The 21,567-nt window shown below is 43.3% G+C and overlaps 1 protein-coding gene across 1 annotated transcript; it reads right to left on the bottom strand.

Annotated features, from left to right (window-relative positions):
• Positions 1-1,918: 1,918 nt before the first annotated feature.
• On the bottom strand, positions 1,919-17,323 carry acvrl1 (activin A receptor like type 1). Its single transcript, XM_062540390.1, has 11 exons — positions 16,768-17,323; positions 13,034-13,099; positions 12,530-12,556; positions 12,115-12,345; positions 7,659-7,864; positions 7,150-7,249; positions 6,636-6,782; positions 5,514-5,789; positions 4,870-5,067; positions 3,684-3,814; positions 1,919-3,104 (listed from the first exon to the last, which is right to left on the bottom strand). Exons 2-11 carry the CDS (start codon positions 13,095-13,097, stop codon positions 2,958-2,960), a joined length of 1,527 nt encoding a protein of 508 aa, XP_062396374.1. The 5' UTR covers positions 13,098-13,099; positions 16,768-17,323; the 3' UTR covers positions 1,919-2,957.
• Positions 17,324-21,567: the final 4,244 nt, after the last annotated feature.

The following is a 21,567-nucleotide window of genomic DNA, read 5'->3' as shown; positions in this document are numbered from 1 at the left end:
TAACAGGACAGAACTCTGCAGGCTATTGACAGAGGTCAGTTCCTGGCTCCAGAATGGCAATAGGCTACCTGCCTTCTTGAACTGAAGACAATGCCAGTAGATTCCTTATTGGACTGCACAGCTCTTTGCAAGAGAAAGCTCTCATGGTTTCAATAATCTGTAATTGAAAAAGTTAACTATAAACCAGAGAACAGGGATAAAGGTCACCCAGAGTTGTGAAGAAACATGACTAACCAAGCCTCTGCTTGACAGGCAGAGATAGGTGACATAGGACTTCTTGGGACATTCAACTGCTCTAACCGTTTTCTGAGCAGATTAATACATTAAAATGTTTACTGTCTCAAGATGGCAGAGCCATAGAGAAACTCGTGATTTTAATATTTGCTGAGGCGTTTGATGCCACCCGCCCCCCTCCACATGCTCTTTTAATAACCACATGACACAGGAAAAAATCTGCTCCAGAAACATTAGCTATTCTGGGTATGCAAGATTAAGTATTATTTAATTACACAGATACCTTAAGATGTGGCTAATAGCATACCAAATCCTGATTGCATTACAACCACCAGTTGCTTGCTCTAGCTCCTTCTACAAAAACCTCCACATATTTCATAAACTCAAACCTTTCCACCACTCAGGATATATGTGTGTCTAATTGAGTTATTTTGAACATACTATAGGCCTTAGTAACACAGCTGTCATGAAGCTTGTCAGGTTAGCTGATCTCATCATATAGGCTAGTCATCTCACTGGCTGTTCCCGATGCATACTGTCTGCTTTGTCCACACATGGGGCACCAAGCACATCCATTAAAGTAAGCTGCATACCAACTGGACTGCCTATGCAGTAGAGATGAGAGGAGAGTGATGGATCAGGGGTGGGTTGGGGCCGGCATTGTAAGCTCTGAGGCAGTGTGGAGCTCTGATACGGAAACAGGCCTCTGTACTCTGTTAAAAATAACCCCCCTTTCTCAGACCAGACAGGCTGGGGCTTTGAAGGAGTATTATCTCCCCACGGTCCACACAGCCTCACACACTGATACACCCAGACACATGCACTCACAGACACAAATCGATGACTGTCCTATTCTAGGCCTATAGGGTCAACTGGCCCTCGAAGAGAAGGATCTGCATATATTTGACTGTTTTCCTACAGTCCGATTTACATTTTTTCTGGATTTTAAAACATCAATACAAATGTTATAAATCAAAATGTTCAACTTCAGCTCAAGTTGTTTTATTCTAAAAATAGTGAAATGATTTTTACTATGTTTTACAGCTGTTATTCAGAATGAGTAATCTGAATGAGTAATCTGATATTGAAACACTCTTGTCATCTTCATTTTTATTTTGTCAGGGTCATAATGAATGTAGCCTACACGAATGGGCAATTTAACCTTCTTTGCAGAAGAGTCAGAAAATCTTTCACAGACAAAAACATAGGTCTGAATGAAACATGATGAAAGGTGGATTACATTTTGTGTCTGCGAAATCCTATCGCACTGCAGTGAATTGTCTGTGGGTAGCCCCGTTCAGATATCAGATACGGGATTAGTGCCATGTCTTCAGATAGCTACAAGTAAACTAACTTGATCACAGACTGCTGTCAAAATAGCAATAGGTCCACATGTGTATAATGTTTACATATGACCAAAGAACAACAGTTATTCAGTTAATTGAATGAAACATGTTTCACATAAACTGAACCATGTGTGTTGCAGGTCACCGCAAGTGTAATGGACAAGAGGTAGACGTTAGACTGCCTCGGAGCAGACAATATATGAACTGCTGCCCCCTAGTGGACAAGAAATCTAGACACAAGTAAGTCACAGGACAAGAATGGTTGTCAGGCAATCTACTGTAAATAGCCACCTAAACCCACAATTGCCTTTTCAAAACATGACCTCTAAAAGAATGACCATAGTAGCATAGTGTGTCTTTATTTCTTTTCTTTTTAAAAATATATCACCATGTCCTGTTATAGTTATAACGTTACTGTTTTATACTCCAAAATATTGTAGCCTATATGTACGTTCTTGAAATGATGATTACAAATGTTTTTGGTGATAAAAATGCATGTCATACAAAAGTATTAAATAGCAAGGCAAGCTTAAGAGCTGAAGATACTGATGTGATCACAATTAGCACATGTGTATTGGCAAATAGTGTGAAGTAACAAAGGAAGTGATGTCTTAATGGGAGTTTGCATCGTGCATGTGGTAGATGCAGTGGGCTTCCAGGCAAAGTCAAATCAATACATCTCCGTCCATACAAATAAACACACTGACACGTAATGGGAAATATGACTCCCACCCTGCCCAGCTATTTGGAATGAAATACCTCCTTCAGGAATGACAGGAAAATCCTTAAGGAATTTAAGGAAATGTTTGAGGGAAGTCAGAATGACACGCACATCCTGGCAAAACAAAAGCTTTGAAAAAATGAGCCGGACAACAAGAACTGTGGACTGAAATGCAGCGCTGACGCGCGTTCACTTTCCCCTCCTTAGCTGGCCGGCGTCTGCTCTGTTGCTCGCTTGCCACGCTTGACTGACTTTTACGACACAGTCACTAAATCCTGGATTACATTCCTGCACAAAAAAAAACACAAGCGCACAGAGTGAAGCACCAACGGGGCCTGAAATCCGTCTCAGTTGAGTCCAAAACAGTGGCCGAAGGCTGGGAATGGCCGGAAATCTTAGGAGACGGCCTTGGCCGTAGAGCGCCAGACAGGACAGTGATGTCATGGGCTGAAGCGGAGAATCCGTCTCAAAAGGCACATTAGGCGGGGACCATCTCAAGAAAGATCACAAGGAAAAAGCATGGCAGCTCTGGCAGAGGAAACAGCAAATATACAGTATATATATATATATATATATATATATATATATATATATATATTAAAAAGTTGATTTCCACGCTTGGGTGGACTCCTGTGTCTTCCTGTGGTGGTGGTTGTTCAGACATCCTGTTTGAGCTTGTCTATGCTCTGGTCTGTGTCCTGGTCCAGCTTGGAGAGGGTCTTGCGCACACGGAGAGCGGTCAAACGTGCTGGGGGGCTCTGGAACCAGCACTCTTTCATGACCTTTGCTATGGTGGTCAGGATCTGGCAGAGAGAGAAAACCAAGACAACCCATAAATTACAACGACGCTGAGACCAGATGACAGAGGTGACCTGAATAGCAGAAGCAACAACAGCCTCGCAGGGATTCCTGCTGAGGTGTTTACGTAAACACAGCAAGCCTATGGTGTTTTAGTGTATGTATACGTGTGTGTGTGTGTGTGTGTGTGTGTGTGTGTGTATGTATATGTGTGTAGGCAGGAAGCTTCGTTGGTCCAGTCCTGTTACAGTAAGATAACACCTCCATTGATTTGCCTGTGAGAGTGGGGTCTTACAATGCAGTAAGAAAGTCACCTGTGTGTGTGTGTGTGTGTGTGTGTGTGTGTGTGTGTGTGTGTGTGTGTGTGTGTGTATGTGTGTGTGTGTGTGTGTGTGTCTGTTTGTGTGTGTGTGTGTGTGTGTGTGTGTGTGTGTGTGTGTGTGTGTGTGTGTGTGTGTGTGAGTGTGTGTGTGTGTGTGTGTGTGTGTGTGTGTGTATGTGGGGTGTGTGTGTGTGTGTGTGTGTGTGTGTGTGTGTGTGTGTGTGTGCATGTGCGTGTGTGAGACTCAGTGTGTGTCTCTCACCGGATGGGAGCACAGCCTGTTGTGCAGACTTGGCCTATACTGGTCCACACACACAACTTTTCTCATCTCCTCAAAGCTGGGATCGGAGGGCACCACGTCAAAGAAGGGAGGGCGGTACTCCTCCACGATTCCTAGAATAAGCACAAAATAACCCACTGATCAGTACTTTAGGGAGGGGGGCTCTTATTGCGACACCCAAGACTGAATGCCATGACTGAAAACTGTATCTATCAGATGGGGTAGTGAAATGGGGGAGGTTGGCAGGAGGATGGATGCCGTGGGAGGCTTGCTGGACAGCCGCCAGCCACAGCTCGAGCCTTAGGGGGAGAATGGGGAACAGAGAGGAAAGGCAGAAAGGGAGTGGGACAATATCTACATTCAGATTACGCTGGAATTAAATACGTAAGATGCTCGAATTTCGCCAGCCCAAAAAGGACGACGTTTCCACACATGGAGCTCAAAGATTAAGAGTGAATATGAGCGCCCCGGGCGATAAGTATGAATGAAAAGCAAAGGAGAAAGAGAGAAAGAGAAGAGAAGAAAGAAAAGAAAGAGTGAGGTCCGATAGCGGATCCCTGGAGAGTGTGTTACATTGTAAGGGCACCGCGGTGCCGTGGCGGTCTGAGTGTTCGTATGACTGAGCATCTGGATTGTATGAGGGAGAGAGTGCTGACACCAGATAACAGTGTTTATAATTACTGCACTGCTAATCATGTGAGAGGATAACAGACACAGACAGTCAGAGAGAGAGAGAGAGAGAGAGAGAGAGAGAGAGAGAGAGAGAGAGAGAGAGAGAGAGAGAGAGAGAGAGAGAGAGAGAGAGAGGCCGGGAGACAAGGAGAGTTTGTGCAACATGCTTTGGCAGATCGACGCATAAAACGGAAATTATTCTAGACACAAATTCATTATCTTTAGAATGCGTAATGTCTGATACTCAATAGTACCCAATACACACATTTTCCATAGCTGATAATAAATATGAGAACGTGCTTCTCACCGGAATCTGTAAAGCACAGTCCGTTTATTCCGGTATGACTAACTGAATACTTACGAAACTGTAACTGTTAAAGAATTTACAAGCTAGAAACTCTTTGCTGGGGTTAATTAATCAAGCCAAGAGCTCATAAATGATTTCAATTTATAGCCACTCTCGACAGCTCAATTTCCCCACCGGACAGGCCATTACCATTTACGACGGTCCGGCGGGTGATCTCCCACAGCACCAGGCCGAGGGCCCAAATGTCCGTCTGCTTGTAAGACTCGAAGACGTCCACTCGGATGCTCTCGTCTAGCACCTCCGGCGCCATGTAGCGCTTGGTGCCCACACGAGGGTTGTTGCCCACATCCAGGTAGTCATTGCTCTGAGAGTGGATGACGGCCAGGCCTACAACAAACAACATTTACATTCATTCATTTGCAAGACGCTTTTTTTTTAATCAAAAGTGAATTACAGCAATAGAAAAACATTTAAGCTACAGTTCAGACATTAGCCAGGAATGTCCACTGCATCTGTCAATGCTAGTCTAGAAGATAGGAGCGCCTACATTATAAATACTTTGTAAGCAACTAAACTAAACTAAACAAACATAAATGGTGTTTGAAACTCACCTACCCATCTCAAGGCCTAATTAAATGTATCCATAGAGACATGTAGACATAGAGACATATGTATACATGACAAGCAGAGTATTACAAATGTATGTAGGATAAGTGATGACATAGCCGCCTCATAAACATGTTGATTTGGTCAGTGGTGTTTCTGTCCTCCTGTAACCAAACACCCAAACATCAGCTCTCCGACGGCAAACAGGCTGCGGGACATGGACTGACCCAGGTCGGCGATGCAGCACTGGCCGTTCCTCTTGACCAGGATGTTGCGGCTCTTGAGGTCTCGGTGGGCGATGGCCGGCTTGCCCTGCGTGCTGAGGATCTCGGTGTGCAGGTGCACCAGGCCACTGGCCACAGACAGGCACATGCGCAGGCAGCCCTCGGGGTCCAGGCTGCTGTACTGCAGGTAGTCGTAGAGCGAGCCCAGCTCGTGGAAGTGTGTGATCAGCCACAGCTGCGTGCTGGAGTTCTTGGACGTCATGTCTGACGCAATGAAGCCTAAAGTCAAGTCAGTCAAGTCAAGTCAAGTCAAGGTTTATTTCATCCATTTACATGGAAATTACATTGCTGTGCACTCCGTCATGCCCAACTAAAACACATAATAAAAAAATAAAATAGCCTCCGTAGAGGGTACACTAAGACATACCTGCACCTGTAGTTACAGGCACTGTTAGAACATATAAAATAGTAGCCTACACAAATAAATTAGCATGAGACAGACACACAATTAGAGTTCTACAAATGTACGATTAAAGTGCTTATTGTGCTGCCTAATGGCTTGTGGTATAAAGGAGAGGGCATACCGCTTAGTGCGTGTCAGAGGCGCTCTTAGCCGACCACTACGCTCTAAAAACGGCAGAGACGCAGAGGGAGTCAGGTGGACTACACCTGCTGCCCAGAGAAGCACAAAAAGCCCTAACACCCCACCATTCTAAAACAAGCACCATAATTTACCCACTATTAGCCGCGGCTTATACATTGAATTTACAAAATGTCTTCATCTTTGAAGTTAATACACGGGGGCAATTAATATGCAATTAAAATGGTTTTGTGTCTTTTACTGTAATTTGCATAAAACACTGTTGTGCAGCTTACACACAAAGCGGCTAATACACAGGAAATCCCTGTAAATCCACCCTCCACAATAATGGTGGTCTAAATAGATCCAGGAACATATTTAAAACTAACATAAAAACGTTCACTTTGAAGACGAAGGATACATCCCCTTAAGAGAGTTAATATCCTACGAACGTCATGCTACTATTCCGAGCGTTACATCTTTACAATCTCTGGAATGTAAACTCTAATAAGAGCAACAAGAGGTGACTGGAGGCCTCATCTCACCCAGGATGTTGTCATGTCTGAGCTGAACAGTGTTGTAGATCTCAGTCTCACGGAACCAGGACTGCTCGTCCCGAGAGGAGAAGATCTTTACAGCCACACTCTCACCCGTCCACGTGCCTCTCCACACTTCTCCATAACGGCCTTTACCTGTACACGCATACACACACACACACACACACACACACACACACACACACACACAGACACACACACAGACACACCACACACACACACACACACACGCATACACCACACACACACACACACACACACACACACACACACACACACACACACACACACACACACACACACACACACACACACACACCACACACACACACACACACACACACACACACACACACACACACACACACACACACACACACACACACACACACACACACACACACAGCAGTGGGATACTGTGACACAAACTTTGACTAAAGCTGTGTTGTACTGCTGTATCACTACAAATGATGAGCAGAAGGGGAGGAAAGCATGATCTTACCAACACACTCCACAAGTGAAATCTGTCGAGCCATCGTTCTCTGCACCAGATAAGGCAGCCCTGTACCACTGCCAGAGGTGCAGAACTCATCAAAGATGTCCTGCACAAAACACAAAGTGCATTCTCTTCAGCAAGCATCCTCTTCAGCATGTGTGCGTGCACTTAGCGTTACTTTCAACATCAGCTCTTACTAAATATTTTACAATTTCCTGCATACACTACATTGTTCAATTTGGTAATGTTTAGGAAGAAGCAAGGGGTTTGACACAGCAGTGATCAATTGATGTGCTTTATGCAATGTGGATACTCTGCTATGCTCGAGCATCAAGTTTAATGAACAAGTAAAACCTCTTTGGATGCACAGAGTGCAGGCCCGACAAGTGGAATGTTAATGGGATTCCATCCCTAACAAGAAATAACGTTGGGGGAATGTCAAGCAACACCCTGTGTCCTTTGCCCAGCCTGGCCTGACAGCTCTGAGCTCAGCAGCCGTGAGGGGCAGACCTTACCCCGTAGTTGGGGTCAGCTCCTGCGGGGATCTTCATCATGGTGGCGTCGTCGTCATCCCTGGCGAGTCTGTAGCGGGGATTGCGGTAGCGCAGCCACAGCACCAGGGCACACGTGGCCATGGCAACGATCAGCAGCACCAGCAGAGGCACGGCCACCAGCATGATCAAGCTGTCTGAACCTGTGTCGCCGGCGGGGGGCTTCACCTCTACACGTGACAAGAAAACAAACACACGTACACACACACACACACGTACACACACACACACACACAAATTAAAACAGACTTATATGTATACACTTTCGAAGTATACTTTAAGTAAACAGTTTTAAATGTTATAGTATATTTAGCTAACAAAATGATCTTCACTATGTCATTCACATGTGGAACGTCTCTCAGTGGATTAACAGTGACCACTAGATGGCAGCAACCTTTCAACATTCTTTACTGCTGCTTTGTAAACCGCTCACAAAAAGTAAGGAAACTTGACTTTGGCCCATTATATCTCCCCTTTAGTAATACCAACCAGTTAAATGTTTCATATAATTTGTATCGTTGATTTGTCAACCATGGAATCCATGGAATCCATGGAATGAGCAATACAGCCAAATGTCTGAGTAGTGCCAACCAAAAATGTGGCAAAACGGCCAGTAATAGGGTTCTGCTGCCAGACATCTCGTTTTGGGCTTCAAGTGCTACCAGGTAAGTGCCAGTCACAGGTGTGCCTAAATTGGCACTTGTTGGATTTGTGGTTTCTCCAAGCAGCAACACTGGTGGAAAGATGCCACGTTTGTCCCTTCAGGATAGGGCCTGTGCAATAGGGCAACTTGAGGCTGGTGTCCCAGCATATAGAGTGGCAGCATCATTTGGTGTCAGTCCTTGTACCATTTCAAAACTTAGGACCAAGTTCCATGAGACTGCAGAAGTCAGAGACAGACCAAGAAGTGGCCGTCCCAAGAAGACAACACCCCAAGAAGACCGGTTCCTCACTCTTGCTGCACTAAGGAACCACAGGCTTACTGCCAGTGATTTACAGGGAAGATATTTTCAACGGTACCAAAGCCGGCTCTCACTACAGACTGTGAGGAGCAGACTGCATGAAGTCAGTCTTCATGCACATAAGGCTGTCAGGAGGCCTGAAATGACTGCACGTCATTGTCAGGGCCATTTGCACTGGTGCCTACAGCACAGACAGTGGAACCTTCCAATGTGGGGCAACGTCATGTTCAGTGATGAATCAAGGTTCTGTCTGCGGAAGGTGGATGGCAGGATCAAGGCGTGGAGACGGCAGGGAGAACGCTATGCAGACTGCTGCTCCGATAGGATGACACCTTTCGGTGGGGGCAGTGTCATGGTGTGGGGTGGCATCTCCCTAACTGGAAAGACAGACCTTGTTATCATTGATGGCAATCTTAATGCAGTTAGATACCGGGATGAGATTCTGGAGCCAGTGGCAATTCCATATCTCCAGAATATGGGACCAAATGCCATCCTTCAGGATGACAACGCTCGCCCCCATAGAGCTGGGATCATCAGAGAGTACCTCCAGAATTTGGGAGTGGAGAGGATGGAATGGCCTGCCGTGAGTCCAGACCTCAACCCAATTGAACACTTGTGGGATCAGCTTGGGCGTGCTGTACGTGCCAGAGTTACCAACCAGGTTGGCTGACTTACAACAGATCCTTATCGAGGAATGGAATGCCATCCCACAGCAGAGAAGAAGGTGCCAAGCTGTTGTGGCTGCATATGGATCCTCTACACGCTACTGAGGACCCTGACATTGAGTATAAAATGAATGAATGTAGTAACATGTTTTGTTTTTCTCATTTCTATGGGAGAGTGCAATCATCAATGCTTGAAGTAACAAAGGTGAATTCCAACAGCATAACAGCATTTTCGTTGGCACTACTTACACGTTTGCTTGTGTTGCTCATTCCATGGGAGCCCAATGCTTACAAGCTGTACCTCATTGTAAAGGTGACTAATAAATTATGAAAATGATATAAAAAAACTTTAGTGATTGGTATTATTAAAGTGGAGATAATGGGCCAAAGTCAAGTTTCCTTACTTTGTGTGAGCGGTTTATAATGATGGTCACAGATATAGACAATTAATATATGTGTTTTTCTCCTAGTTTATTCCTGTTTATGTAAACAAGCTGTGGTGCGAGGGCGGTATTGTCATAATTATCATTGGGCAGTATGAGGTGTATTGGAGGTGTATTTTTCAACCTAGTCACTTTCTGAAGTTTCCAAAGCAACATTGGGTGTGATGTGTTATCCTCACCCTGCATACACCACTTGTCTCTGATCAGTTTGTTAAAAACGATAGACAGTGTGTAGTGTGCAGAACTGTGGTAGTGGTTTGTCCTAGATAGGGCAGTTAAGAAGTCATATTGAAGGTGCAATCTGAACCTGTCAAACTCAAGACATACAGATACCTTTATATTTTGTGTGTTACTAAATGAGCTTTGCAGTTGAAAAGTTATTTTGGTGTTCAGCAGATTAAGCTATTTCTGTTTTCCAGCTGAGGTATTTCTTGCTCTCCTACCAACAATACTTTCAGAGATGGTGGTAAAGATAGATCAAGCCACATTGCTACGGTTACCTGTCTGCTGTTTCGCACTTTGCTAGGCTCTGTTTGTGGTGTAAACAGGCAGGGGCGGATTTAGCAACTTGGGGGCCCAAGGCGAACACAACCATGGGGTCCCGTTATACACGTTAAAAAATGCAGGAAGGGCCACACCTTGTGCATCTGTCATAGCCTATGTAACTGTCATACAATATGCTAAGTAATACTGTAGTATGAGTAGTATAACAATATGAGCAGTAAGAATCAGGCAATATTGTTTGAACTGCATACCCATTAGTTACATAAGGCTCTACATATGGAAAAAAGTACCGAACTGGTGATATTAAGAGTCTTGCAAACTCATTTGTTTGTCTGCAAATACAATGGCCTACTTTATTGATATTGAGCTAATATTTGAGGTCTTTGCTCATAACATAAGGATAAAACAAGGTGTGATTTCATTTTTGGTAATGTTCACATAGGGTTTTTTTCACGAGGCAGGACAATTATTTTGATATAATAGGCCTACAATAGGCCTAGCCTACAGTCTGTCAATAATGGTTGATACCAAATGTGTACAAAAACAAGTTTAGCCTACATGCCTACCATTAACGTCACTCTTGCACTTGATGTTACCCTTTATTGATATAGTTTAGACGAGGTTTTGAGATGGTTCAGCAAATCTGATTGACACAAAATGACCCATAACATACAGTGTGTGTGCGAGAGGAAAGTGTTGGAACGGGGTAGAGATTATATGTTTACAGTCATTCCACAAGACATCTGTGCCTGCGTTGGATGCGGCAGCAGCAGGCAGCGATATCTCCTCATTTTCGCCATTGTCGACGTTAATGTTGTTGTCAACCTCCACTGGTGGTGTCTCCGTAAAGTAAATGGTCATTCACTTTAGGCAGTCTGGCAATGTATTTTTTGGTTTCCTCTCCCATTTTTCTGTTATTAAAACCGCTAGGAAAACTTCGACTTTGTTTAATCTCTAGCACAACCTCCCAGTTCCTAGCTGCGTCTTTCGTCTTTCCCAGTCAATGGAATAATCCATTGTAGCATTCGGATGCTTTTTGTTGGTTTAGAAGTATGATGCTAGTACATGCTGTGACTATGTAAGCTTAACCAACCATGTTACTGAGTATATAACCAATTCATGTTTGTACATTTTAATTTTTTTGAGGGGGGAATGATTTATTGGGGGCCCCAGGTGATTGCCTACCTTTGCCTAATGGTAAATTAGCCCCTGTAAACAGGCGCACAGTTAGGAACTAAATTATTCATACCCCTGGCAAATATTGATTTAATGTTGTTTTTCTCTTGACCAATATGTTTGATCTGACTGTAAAAAATGACTCTGCCACATGGCTAGAGGTTGATAATGTGGTAAAAACATGGAATCCAAAAAAGAAGCATGTTCATCTTTTTTTTTCAATGAAAAATGGCATTTTCAGTCATTATTATCTGTCAAGAGAAAATCAACATTAAATCAATATTTGCCAGAGGTATGAATACTTTTGTTCCTAACTGTGTCTGTTTACACCACAGACAAAGCATAACAATGTTTGAAACAGCAGACAGGTACCGTAGCAATGTGGCTTGATCTATCTTTACCACCATCTCTGAAAGTATTGTTGGTATGTCTCAGCTAGAAAATATCTCAGCTGGGAAATAGAAATAGCTTAATCTGCTGAACACCAAAATAACTTTTGTGTACAACCGCAAGGCTCAGTTAGGAACACACAAAATATAAACGTTAGATATCTGTATCAGTCTATATTAGTCCTGAGTTTGGCAGGTTCAGATCCCACCCTCAATATAACTAGGCTACTTGAAGCCCTATAATTTTGTTCCTAGCTGTGTTTTGAGAGGCTGTTTCTGACCTGGTTCTTTGGGCTCGGTGAGGTGGGCATTGCACATGTCATCGGTGCAGCAGTTGATGTACAGGCCTGGGATGCGCCCCGTGTGGCACTGCTCATATTGTTCCCGCTCGAAGCAGCCCTTGGACTGGGAGCCTTGGACCACGCTGAAGAAGCACACGTAGCCGGAGCAAGTGCCTTCGCAGTTTGGGCGGTTTTCGCACGCACACGTCACCCGCCGACTGGGGCCAGACACTGAGAGAGGAAAGGCGGGTGGGGTGGGGTAGGGGTGGACCTTATGTTAGCACGCTAAAACAATATCACACATATAGTTTCTGTAAAACACATAGCTATTCACATGTAATGGGCAATCTCTCAGGGAATGTTTTGACATGTTTTTTAAGACACAAGTAAAACACTGTACAGTGTTAGGTCTTACCTGTGGATGAGTAATCTGTTATCTGATCTGCACAACAAAGAAGAAACGAATGAGTCACAGCCACAGACACATCTTTTCCGTTGACTCTAAACATGCTATCTATCTATTCAGTTCATCACTGTATGCAGACATTAAACAAGACCTAGTTGTATTGTCATTTTCACACTTCTTATCAAGAATGACTCCCACGGGGATCTGGCCGCCTTTCTGATCGACACATAGAGAATAGGACAGAGGCATTAAGGATACTGTGCCACAGGCCATAGAGAGTTGTCTTTGGGGGAGTTCACGCCACACACAGGTCTAGCCGGCTGGGTCACAGCCTGTAGGCCTGAAGTGCCGCGCACAGCAGGAAGGCCCTCACTTCCTCCTCATTGTCTTGCTACTGCACAGTGCAAATCATCGCATCTGCATCTGATTTACTCTCATGCATGCGAACACACACACACACACGCACACATGCATAACAGAAATGTGGTGATGGCGGTTTGTGGTGTGCCTTACCTGCGAGAACACATAGTAGCCACGCTGTGGCAAGCAGGGCCTTGAGTATAGCAACTTCCCCCATTTCTGTGAAACAGAGGATAAAAATATGCTGTGACCTTTGGCCTTGTGATGAAACCTAATTTTACATGCACCAGTCACATCTTGTCGTCAGCTTTCTTGGTTTTTTTTCCACTCTCTCTCTATGTGTCATCAGTTCACTCCAAACTTCACTTACAGAAGTTCCTCATCTATGGCGAAAGCAGCGCTAGCTGAATGGCTGACTAGACATCTTTGTGCCGAGCGCCTCTTCCCCAGTGGAAAGAATGGCCAGCGCATGGCCATTGCCTCTGTCCCCATGGCAGAGGAAGTTGTGAGCTCAGAGAACAACAGCCGTAGGACTGCGTCCAGTCAGTCTGGCTGCCCCTTAATTGCAGCCAGCCCCGGTGGGAGGGAGGGAGAGAAAGAGAGAGAGAGAGAGAGAGAGAGAGAGAGAGGGAGGGAGGAAGGAGAGGGGGAAGAGCGGGACTGGCTGTTCAGGACGGCCTGGAGCCTCTATGGCTGCTCTGCACGCAGAGTAAATATTGATGGCTATGCTTCCTGCCATTGAGAGGCCGCACCCTGCGCGCCAGCCGGGAACTTGGGGCAGCTCATTTGTTAGGACTGGGATATACCAGGTCACGCACGCAAGATGGCTGAGAGTGTGTGCGCGCACACGCACTTCTTATTTGTTGTTGGGGGCAGGAGAGGTGGGGTTTAAGGGCCAAGCTTCGGTCTTGTATTTGTGTTTGACATTTTTGTGCTGGCTAAAATATGTATGTATCTGCATAATCAAAAACAAAATCTGGGAAGTGTTGTGAACCATAGTATCATTAGAGCCAAAAATGATTCCAGTTACATTTTTCTCTATCTGTCTCTTCAGAGATCCATCATCCCACTGTGTACAGGGTGGAGGAGGACTGATTTGAGTGCCATTTTGTGTCCCTTTACGTGTCCTCTTGCAATGCACTGCTCTGATGCCAGAGTTCTTGGCCAGCTTAAGTTCTCACAGACGACATGAAAGACTCATTGCACTTGATGTCTTTTGTGGCTTGTTGCTTTAACCCTATTCTCTGATGTAGAAGGTTTCTGAGTTCAGTATCTCTGTTTTATTATATTTACGAGCGGACGTGACATTTTTCTGAGAGATGCCCCAGCAGTTATTGTGGCATGCTTTTACAGTAAATGGATGTCAGAGGCCGGGCCTTTCTGTGTAGTGTTTCCCGTAGGAGTATGCTCATTCCCCGGCTTGTGATGACACTGAGACAAATCTCTTTTTTAATGGGGGCCTTTTCTCACAGAAAATAATTGTTCTGTCAACCACAACACATCTTAGGCCGCTAGTCAAATATCTGGAAAACTTCATGGATTTAAAAATGATGTCAATACTTTGATAAAACAGTTACCCTGATATTTATATGCTATCAAAAAGTTGATTCCAGATTATGTTCACCAAATTGTGTGGATTAAAGTATGGCTATGCAGCCTCATTTCAACCATTTCTCTCCATTTCCAACAACAGAAAGCCAGACCGAAAATGTGTGTGTACGTATTACACTATAGCATTGCTTTGGGATTAAGGATAGATCAGATTTACTATACTTTTCTGTTGCCAATCAAGTTATATCATATGACCTAAACATCTGACATGTTTGAGTTAATGTGGTGAATGAGAAAGAATGCATATCTCCAACAAGATTCTGACAGCATAAACCTGTCAACAGTCATTACCAAGAATAAAAAGTCAAGAGACATTTCACAAGGACTGACTGATAGAAAGACATTCATGGGAGTGGACAAAACTCTTGGTTCAAGGGAGCACATAACAATTGCACTGTGAGTTTTTACAGATGTTTACAGTTGAGTCATTCGGCCTCCAGGGGTCTGATGAAATTTGTATACTGGTAGTGTGTAATTTGTGAGCCACCCAGAAGACACTGGACATAAACACAGTGCCATTCCGTTGGAGTTGAGCTAGTCTCCATGGAGCTACATAACTGTCTGTGATTTCCCCCCAGTCGCCCCAGTAAATCAGATCAAGACGAGAGAATGCAAACCTCCCCAAACAGCATGACAGAGTTCTTAAGTCTACTCGGACTCATGTCTAGCTTTCGAGAATGCACTTCCTCTTGCTTACTAAAGCCTTTACGAGGTGCCTTCTTCACTGTGAGAACAAGACTGACACCTTCTACACGTGCTTCCTGTCTATGATCCGTGGGAAGAAGAATCTGTGTTTGAACACTGATTAATTACTGATCAATGGGTATGGTTAGTTGAAAAGGAGATTTATGATGCAATGCAATGTCTTGATTTTCTATGTTTCATTGTGTCTCTGGTAGAATATGTATGTTATGGAAAAATTCAATTCCATTTGTGTTAAACCACCACCCACCATAGGTTCCAGCTATCTCAACCGATTTACTGATCCTCTCACTTCCCCACAGTTTGCAGAGTTGCAGTGCTGAAACAGACCATGTTGAGCTATGATTTCATCACAATGACAACTTTCCCCTACTTTATTCAGATGGTATTTGCGGTGGACAAAACATAATTTTTTCTTCAAAATGGTTTCATGCTGACAATATTAGTGGCGGGTTATATGCCGTAAGATTGAATATAACTACGACATTGAAAACCTTGCCTTCTTCAAGTGTGTTTGGAACCCACTAACACAGAATGAAAACCTTCCCTGGACAGTGACCTCTGTTATGGTCTTCAAGATTCAAAAGGCCAAAGACATGACTCACAGACAGTTGGTGGTAGGGAATATTCTATAAAAAGCCAGTTCTATTGTCTACAACAACACCTGGAGCTTTTTTTCGAGGACGAAACTGTGAAATCATCTCTAATTGTAGGCCAAGGCCACAGTTTTCTTTTGTAGGCCTCCTTCTCAAACAAAAAACATGGGCTTATTTATAATTGCCTGTCTCAGACTTAACAAATAGGCTGAATATGACATGGCAACATGGAGCTTAGGGCGCACTCACACTAGGTACGTTTCACCCGTACCGTACTGGAGCACGGTTGCCTCTGGTCCCTGGTCTGCGCTCACACTGTATAATATCAAACCGTACTTGGGTACGATTGAGTTGCTGTGTTCTAGAATCTTCATGCAACGTGTGATTGTTAATTGGAACGTTATTGTTTATTTCGTCATTAATGACATCGTGCTTCCATGCGTACCGTACCAGAGTCCACCTCCTCGAAGCGTACTAGCGTACCGTACCCCAGTACGGAACGAAGCGATCACACTGGTCAAATAAACCGGACTTTAGGGGCAAAGTGTACTCGGGTACGGTACGAATTGCCTAGTGTGAGTACGCCCTTAGTCTAAAAGCCCACTGAATCTGTCTGTAGTTGGTGGGCCTATGAGAGTTGAGAGATAGCTATCTCAGAAGACTCACCTGAGTTTGGAGGGTAATAACATTCCACAGAGTTGGAATGTAAATATGCTCAATTCACTCTTGAAATTCCTGATAGTAGTTAGATAGTAGGAATTTGTTATGAAACTTCATTGGTCCTACAGCCTTATTCACAAATTCCAGACAGCATTCTGAAGTGATTTTCAAATAACTCTCAATATGGAGAAGATGCGAATATAGCCAGAATGACCAAGAGAACATAAGAAACAGAGTCTTTAAGAGGTTGACTTTGTAGGCTAGTTTGTCTCAAAATGTTATCACGGAAAGTAATCTGATTAAAGCACCTGGTTTTACCTGGGTTTCTCGTAGAAGCAACAAGTCAGTTCACATCCAACTCTTTCTGGAAACGTTTTACATCAGCAATTTTGCCAGAGCACCACTCATCGCCCATAGTAGTAACAGAAAAAGTCTTTTGATTCACAATATCCCAAGTAGCCTAGACCACGTTGAATCGTCTCTAACGGTCACGTAAAGATTTCCATCTCCAGATGTGCTGGATCCTAGTCACATCCTCCTACTAAACCGCAAGCGCAAAAACCTCTAAAACTCGACACGATAACATTTTCAGCGAGTCAAATATGCAAAATGTTGCAGTTTTCGACAAGCCAACCGAGATATTATGTCATGTAGCTAAAACTCTTTCAATCGTCGACATTCTTCTCGAGCGACGATGTTATGAGATTTGTCCGGTCAGCGCGCTCTGAGCAGCTGTATCTTGCTACCAAATCTTCTACTGATAAAACGAAAACTCGAATAGGAGGTCTAGAGAGGGACTAGACGTCTTCCGCTTTGTGATAAACATACAAACAGTGTCTCCGTCCGTCGGCTCCATCTCAATAAGTGCAACCAAACTTTGTTGTGTTCCTGATGTTAGGGTAAGATTACAGATTTTAAATATACAATTATGTCCCACCCCTCATTGTCTCAGACGCGGTCCGCTTGGAATGCGTTCTCTTCGCTGTTTTCCTGTTAACCTCTCATTTTCTCTCCTTTTTTCCTTTCCGCTGACTAGCGTCTATGAATAGACCAATTTTGGCGTTTACGGATATTACCAAGGCCATAGTATATGTGAAATATGTCTGGTGCTCTTGCTACCTAATTCCATTTAAGATGTAGCCTAACCTGACATAAATTGCATAGCCTAAAGGTAGCCTAACTTTCAGACTGCTTTATGGCATCGATATCATATAACACCACATACATATAATAAAAGACGTGCTATTATTGCTCAGAGTTCAGAATTAAAGATGATAATTATGGCAATTCCTTATAAGCTACATGAGACCCAGAGGTAGGCTAGTCACATAGGCCTACCTGTGATTATTATATCATATGTCCTCCTGACTCCTGAATCCTGTGGGATTTGTGAAAGAGGAATCTCATTTGTGCAACACTATATGGAACAGACAGCTCTTACTTCAGAAAGTTCTCAGAAAACACCTCTAGCCTATAGGTCCAAAACAGGTTTTGGTTTTCTTTCTTGAATATGACTAACCACATTCAGAGTTTCTTTTATTGAATGTGTGTACATTTTCTGAATAACTACAACCACATAATTATTCTACCATGACCAGACGTGTACGCAAATTACCATGTCAAACCACAGCATCTCACTGGGTATTCTTATCTTGCATGTCACTCAGTGGCGTTGGATGAGAGGAGTTATGAGGGAATGAAACATAATCTTAGGCAAACATTGCTCATTTTTAAAACAAGATACCACATAGAGTAGACTGCGTTAATACTATCCTAGACTGGACCTGCTGCATTTTGTCAAGGCTGTCGTTATCTGACGTTTTGGCCTATGCCTTCATACACAGCTGGGAGACTTCACACTGGTGCTAGAGGAACAGAGGAATGGTTTTTGATTGTTTCCCCCTACTCTTGTCCTATTTCATCCATGTGATCTTGAGATCTGGTTTTCCCCTGAACTCTTTCAACATCAACAGTTTGTTGTGCAATAGTAAATTGAAAATTGAAGCGTGGGAACACCATTTTGATGTCGTTCAAAAGAAGATAATAAATTATATCATATAATATTCATAGAATTATCATTTGAATGAAAGTGTTGTCCGGTTTTATTCACACACTGAATTCTTGCCTTCCCCCATTGACCACATACAGCAGTGTGAATGATTGTAGTTTATTTTTAAATGAGGGAAAAAAGTTGTTGTTAGTCAAAAGAAAACAACAAAAGAACAAAACAACAATCTCTTTCCATATATAGCCTATAGAACTAGAACTTCAGTTCATGCGTGCAATCAGTCGTACCAGAGACGGTTGAAAAAGTATCTTTGGTCGTATACTCATGGTATGAATTGGAACTTCACAGACAATGTGATGTGGCTTAGCTCTCTACCTAGATTCAGAACTTTGAATGAGAGGTTTAGACCTCAGGCTTAGATGTGGATCTGAGACCTGAGACTGCTATTGTGGTTTGTTTCTGTTCGGTAAACTCTTAGCATCTTATCATGTGGTCTGAATTGATTTGACATTTCATTCAGATAGTTTTAAAATGTATATGGGAAGAGACCAAAAATGGAGGTTTGAAAAGCTATGTGAGGCCTGTAGTTGGTATTGTTGCTTATCTCTTTTCATATCAAGTCTGGTCAGCTCAGGTCATGTGTGTAACAAAACATTGCCACCATGAGCGGATTATTAGAGACCAAGACCACGGCAGCCAAGTTATCATCTAAAAAGTCCTTTTAATGGCAAAGAAGGGAAAACATTTCCTCGGTTTCCTGAAACATAAACCACAGATGGGCATTGGAGAGAAAAAACAAACAAATAAACAAAAGTTTTTTCCGAAGTCCACAGATACATGAAAATTACAACTTCTCCCCTTCAAGCAGAACTGGAAGAGTTTTGAGTTTCACATTCCACTCACAGAAGTGTGACACAGCCAACAGTGATTATAGAGACCATATTTTTAATCCACAATCAACAACTGGCAAAAGTCCTCTCAAGTGCCTCCTCTTGCTAGCTTAGTAAACAAAGTGGACAGGTACAGTGGGTACGGGTTGAGAATGCACCTTCTCCCGCGGGACTCCCGAAGAGATCCCGCAGGCCGTCAAGCCGATTTTTTTCGAGCCTAAGGCAATGTACCCAAACAACCACCAGGTGGCAGAAAGTTTCATCCCGCATTTCAAAATGATGAAGACCGCATATCCGTCAATAGTCGACTCCTTAATCTCATTTAATCATTACAATGAAGGTGATGACTGGCGAAATTATTCAAACAACGTTTCAATGAACCATTGTTGAAATGAATGAAAATGGTTATAGAAAATCGCCTAGCCTACAGCCTAACGCCGACACAGCTGATTCTTTGATTGATTCTAAGCTGTTTTGATGTAGGGGATGGGTAAACTGGCGCGCTACAAACATGCTACCAATCAAATGTAATATTAGTAGGACTAGCCTACTTAGACACTTTAGTCATAGGCAACGTTGCCATGTTAATTTGGGCTAGAAGTGCTTGCTTGTGGTGGCGCTCCTGTCCGCTGCTTCTCCCGAATTGTGTGGCAAATTTGTCAGCAATCAGCTTAAATGTCAAATCATATTTATTTCTCTTTGTCGCCATGGTATTGGGGGAAACGCGGAGAAACGAGATGGTCAGTCCTCGTATTTTTTCTTCGCGTTTCGTTATAAGAAATATATAAGTAATAGTTAGTCTTCTTCCGTATTGAACAGATAGGCTACGGGACGCTCTTTGTTCCGTATTTTAAGGAACTACTCAATGCACACACACTACAATGAAAAACACACAAAGAAATCACTAAACATATAGCCTACAACCTAATGACACTTTAATGCAGCGTTTCTCAAACTATGGGCCGCGAAACGTGGAGACTGCTGCTGGTCCGCGAGACATGGGGTGAAATTAGGTCCGGTGATCTGATAATTTGCTGCGCAATTGACCAAGCAACCGGCCGCGGACCGACAGAAAAAGAAAGCAAACGTTGCGGCGGAAATGCTTCCTAATTTGATGTGTTTAAACATAGAGACATACAATTAGGTGTGTCTGTTATTATGATAATTTTCGAGCATAACTGCTTGTCCATAGCTCAGTGACAGGTGTTAATAGCCTTGCCATAAGCACTGCTGCAGGTGCTTCTTTTATTATGCGGTTAGAGCATATAAGCGCTTAGGCTACTCATATAGACTATAACTCAGGGACAGGTGCAAAACCACCAACTGGGATGGATCGAAGGGCAAGCAAGCACTGCCACACAACGTGAAGGCCTTTGTGTTGTCAACACTAAAGTTTCCTACGATGGGGAGAAGTGGCCGCAAGGACTGCATCGATAAGATCAACGAATACAGTAATGTTTTACAACCCAGCTGGTATCCGCTGTTCATTCCGACATATCCCCACTCGGCGGTAGGTCTAGGCCTATTTAACTTTTTTTTTTTCAAACAACGTGCCATTCCGACATGAGGTCATTAATAGGCTATTAATGTCATAACTATTAGGCTATCATTAGGCTTACTATGCATGGCTGTAGGCAGCTATGAGGCCACTGAGATCTGGACCTCATCGGTTTTGTGAAAGCCGATTGGAAATACTTAAGTTTAGAGCGAACGTTTCAACTATGTTTGCCATGGTAGACAAAAACACTCAAATAAAACAATAGCCTAAAAAATAACTGCATGCGTAATGGACACGGCTCTATATCCTAAATAATTTTCGAGGTTCGCCATTTGGTAATATGACCTATCCTTACTGACAATAATTTAGATTGAGCACAACTAAAGTTGCACGAAGGCAAAATACAGTCCTAAAAGCCTATTCTATATAGCCTGGCCAATATTGTAGATGTGCAAAAGCAGCATTTGCGTGCGTGCTTGCCGGTGAGGTGTAGCCTACAAAAATGAGCATAACATCTGATTATTAAAGTATGGCTATAGGATATAGGCTAGAGAAGAGTTGGTTTAAAAGTCAAGTGTAGTAAAAAAGTTTGTGCACATCCCCGGTCAAGGTGCAGAACAAGAGTAGGCTAAATCATAAAAAAAATGGAAAAAGGTTCGCACACTTGAAATCCTTCTTTTATAGGATATAGGCTAGAGAAGAGTTGGTTTAAAATTCAAGTG

This window comes from Sardina pilchardus, chromosome 7, assembly GCF_963854185.1.
Source record: "Sardina pilchardus chromosome 7, fSarPil1.1, whole genome shotgun sequence".
Classification (NCBI taxonomy): Eukaryota; Metazoa; Chordata; class Actinopteri; order Clupeiformes; family Clupeidae; genus Sardina; species Sardina pilchardus.
The sequence above is the reverse complement of the archived record's forward strand: the minus strand, read 5'-3'. Positions and strand labels throughout refer to the sequence as shown.

Coding starts and splice junctions, on each gene's coding strand:
- acvrl1 (XM_062540390.1), bottom strand. CDS start 13,097: ATGGGGGAAGTTGCTATACTCAAGGCCCTGCTTGCCACAGCGTGGCTA. Junction 7,250..7,658: donor GAGCTGACCCCAACTACGGG/GTAAGGTCTGCC, acceptor TGTTTTGTGCAG/GACATCTTTGATGAGTTCTG. Junction 3,815..4,869: donor CCGCCGGACCGTCGTAAATG/GTAATGGCCTGT, acceptor TGCTTATTCTAG/GAATCGTGGAGGAGTACCGC.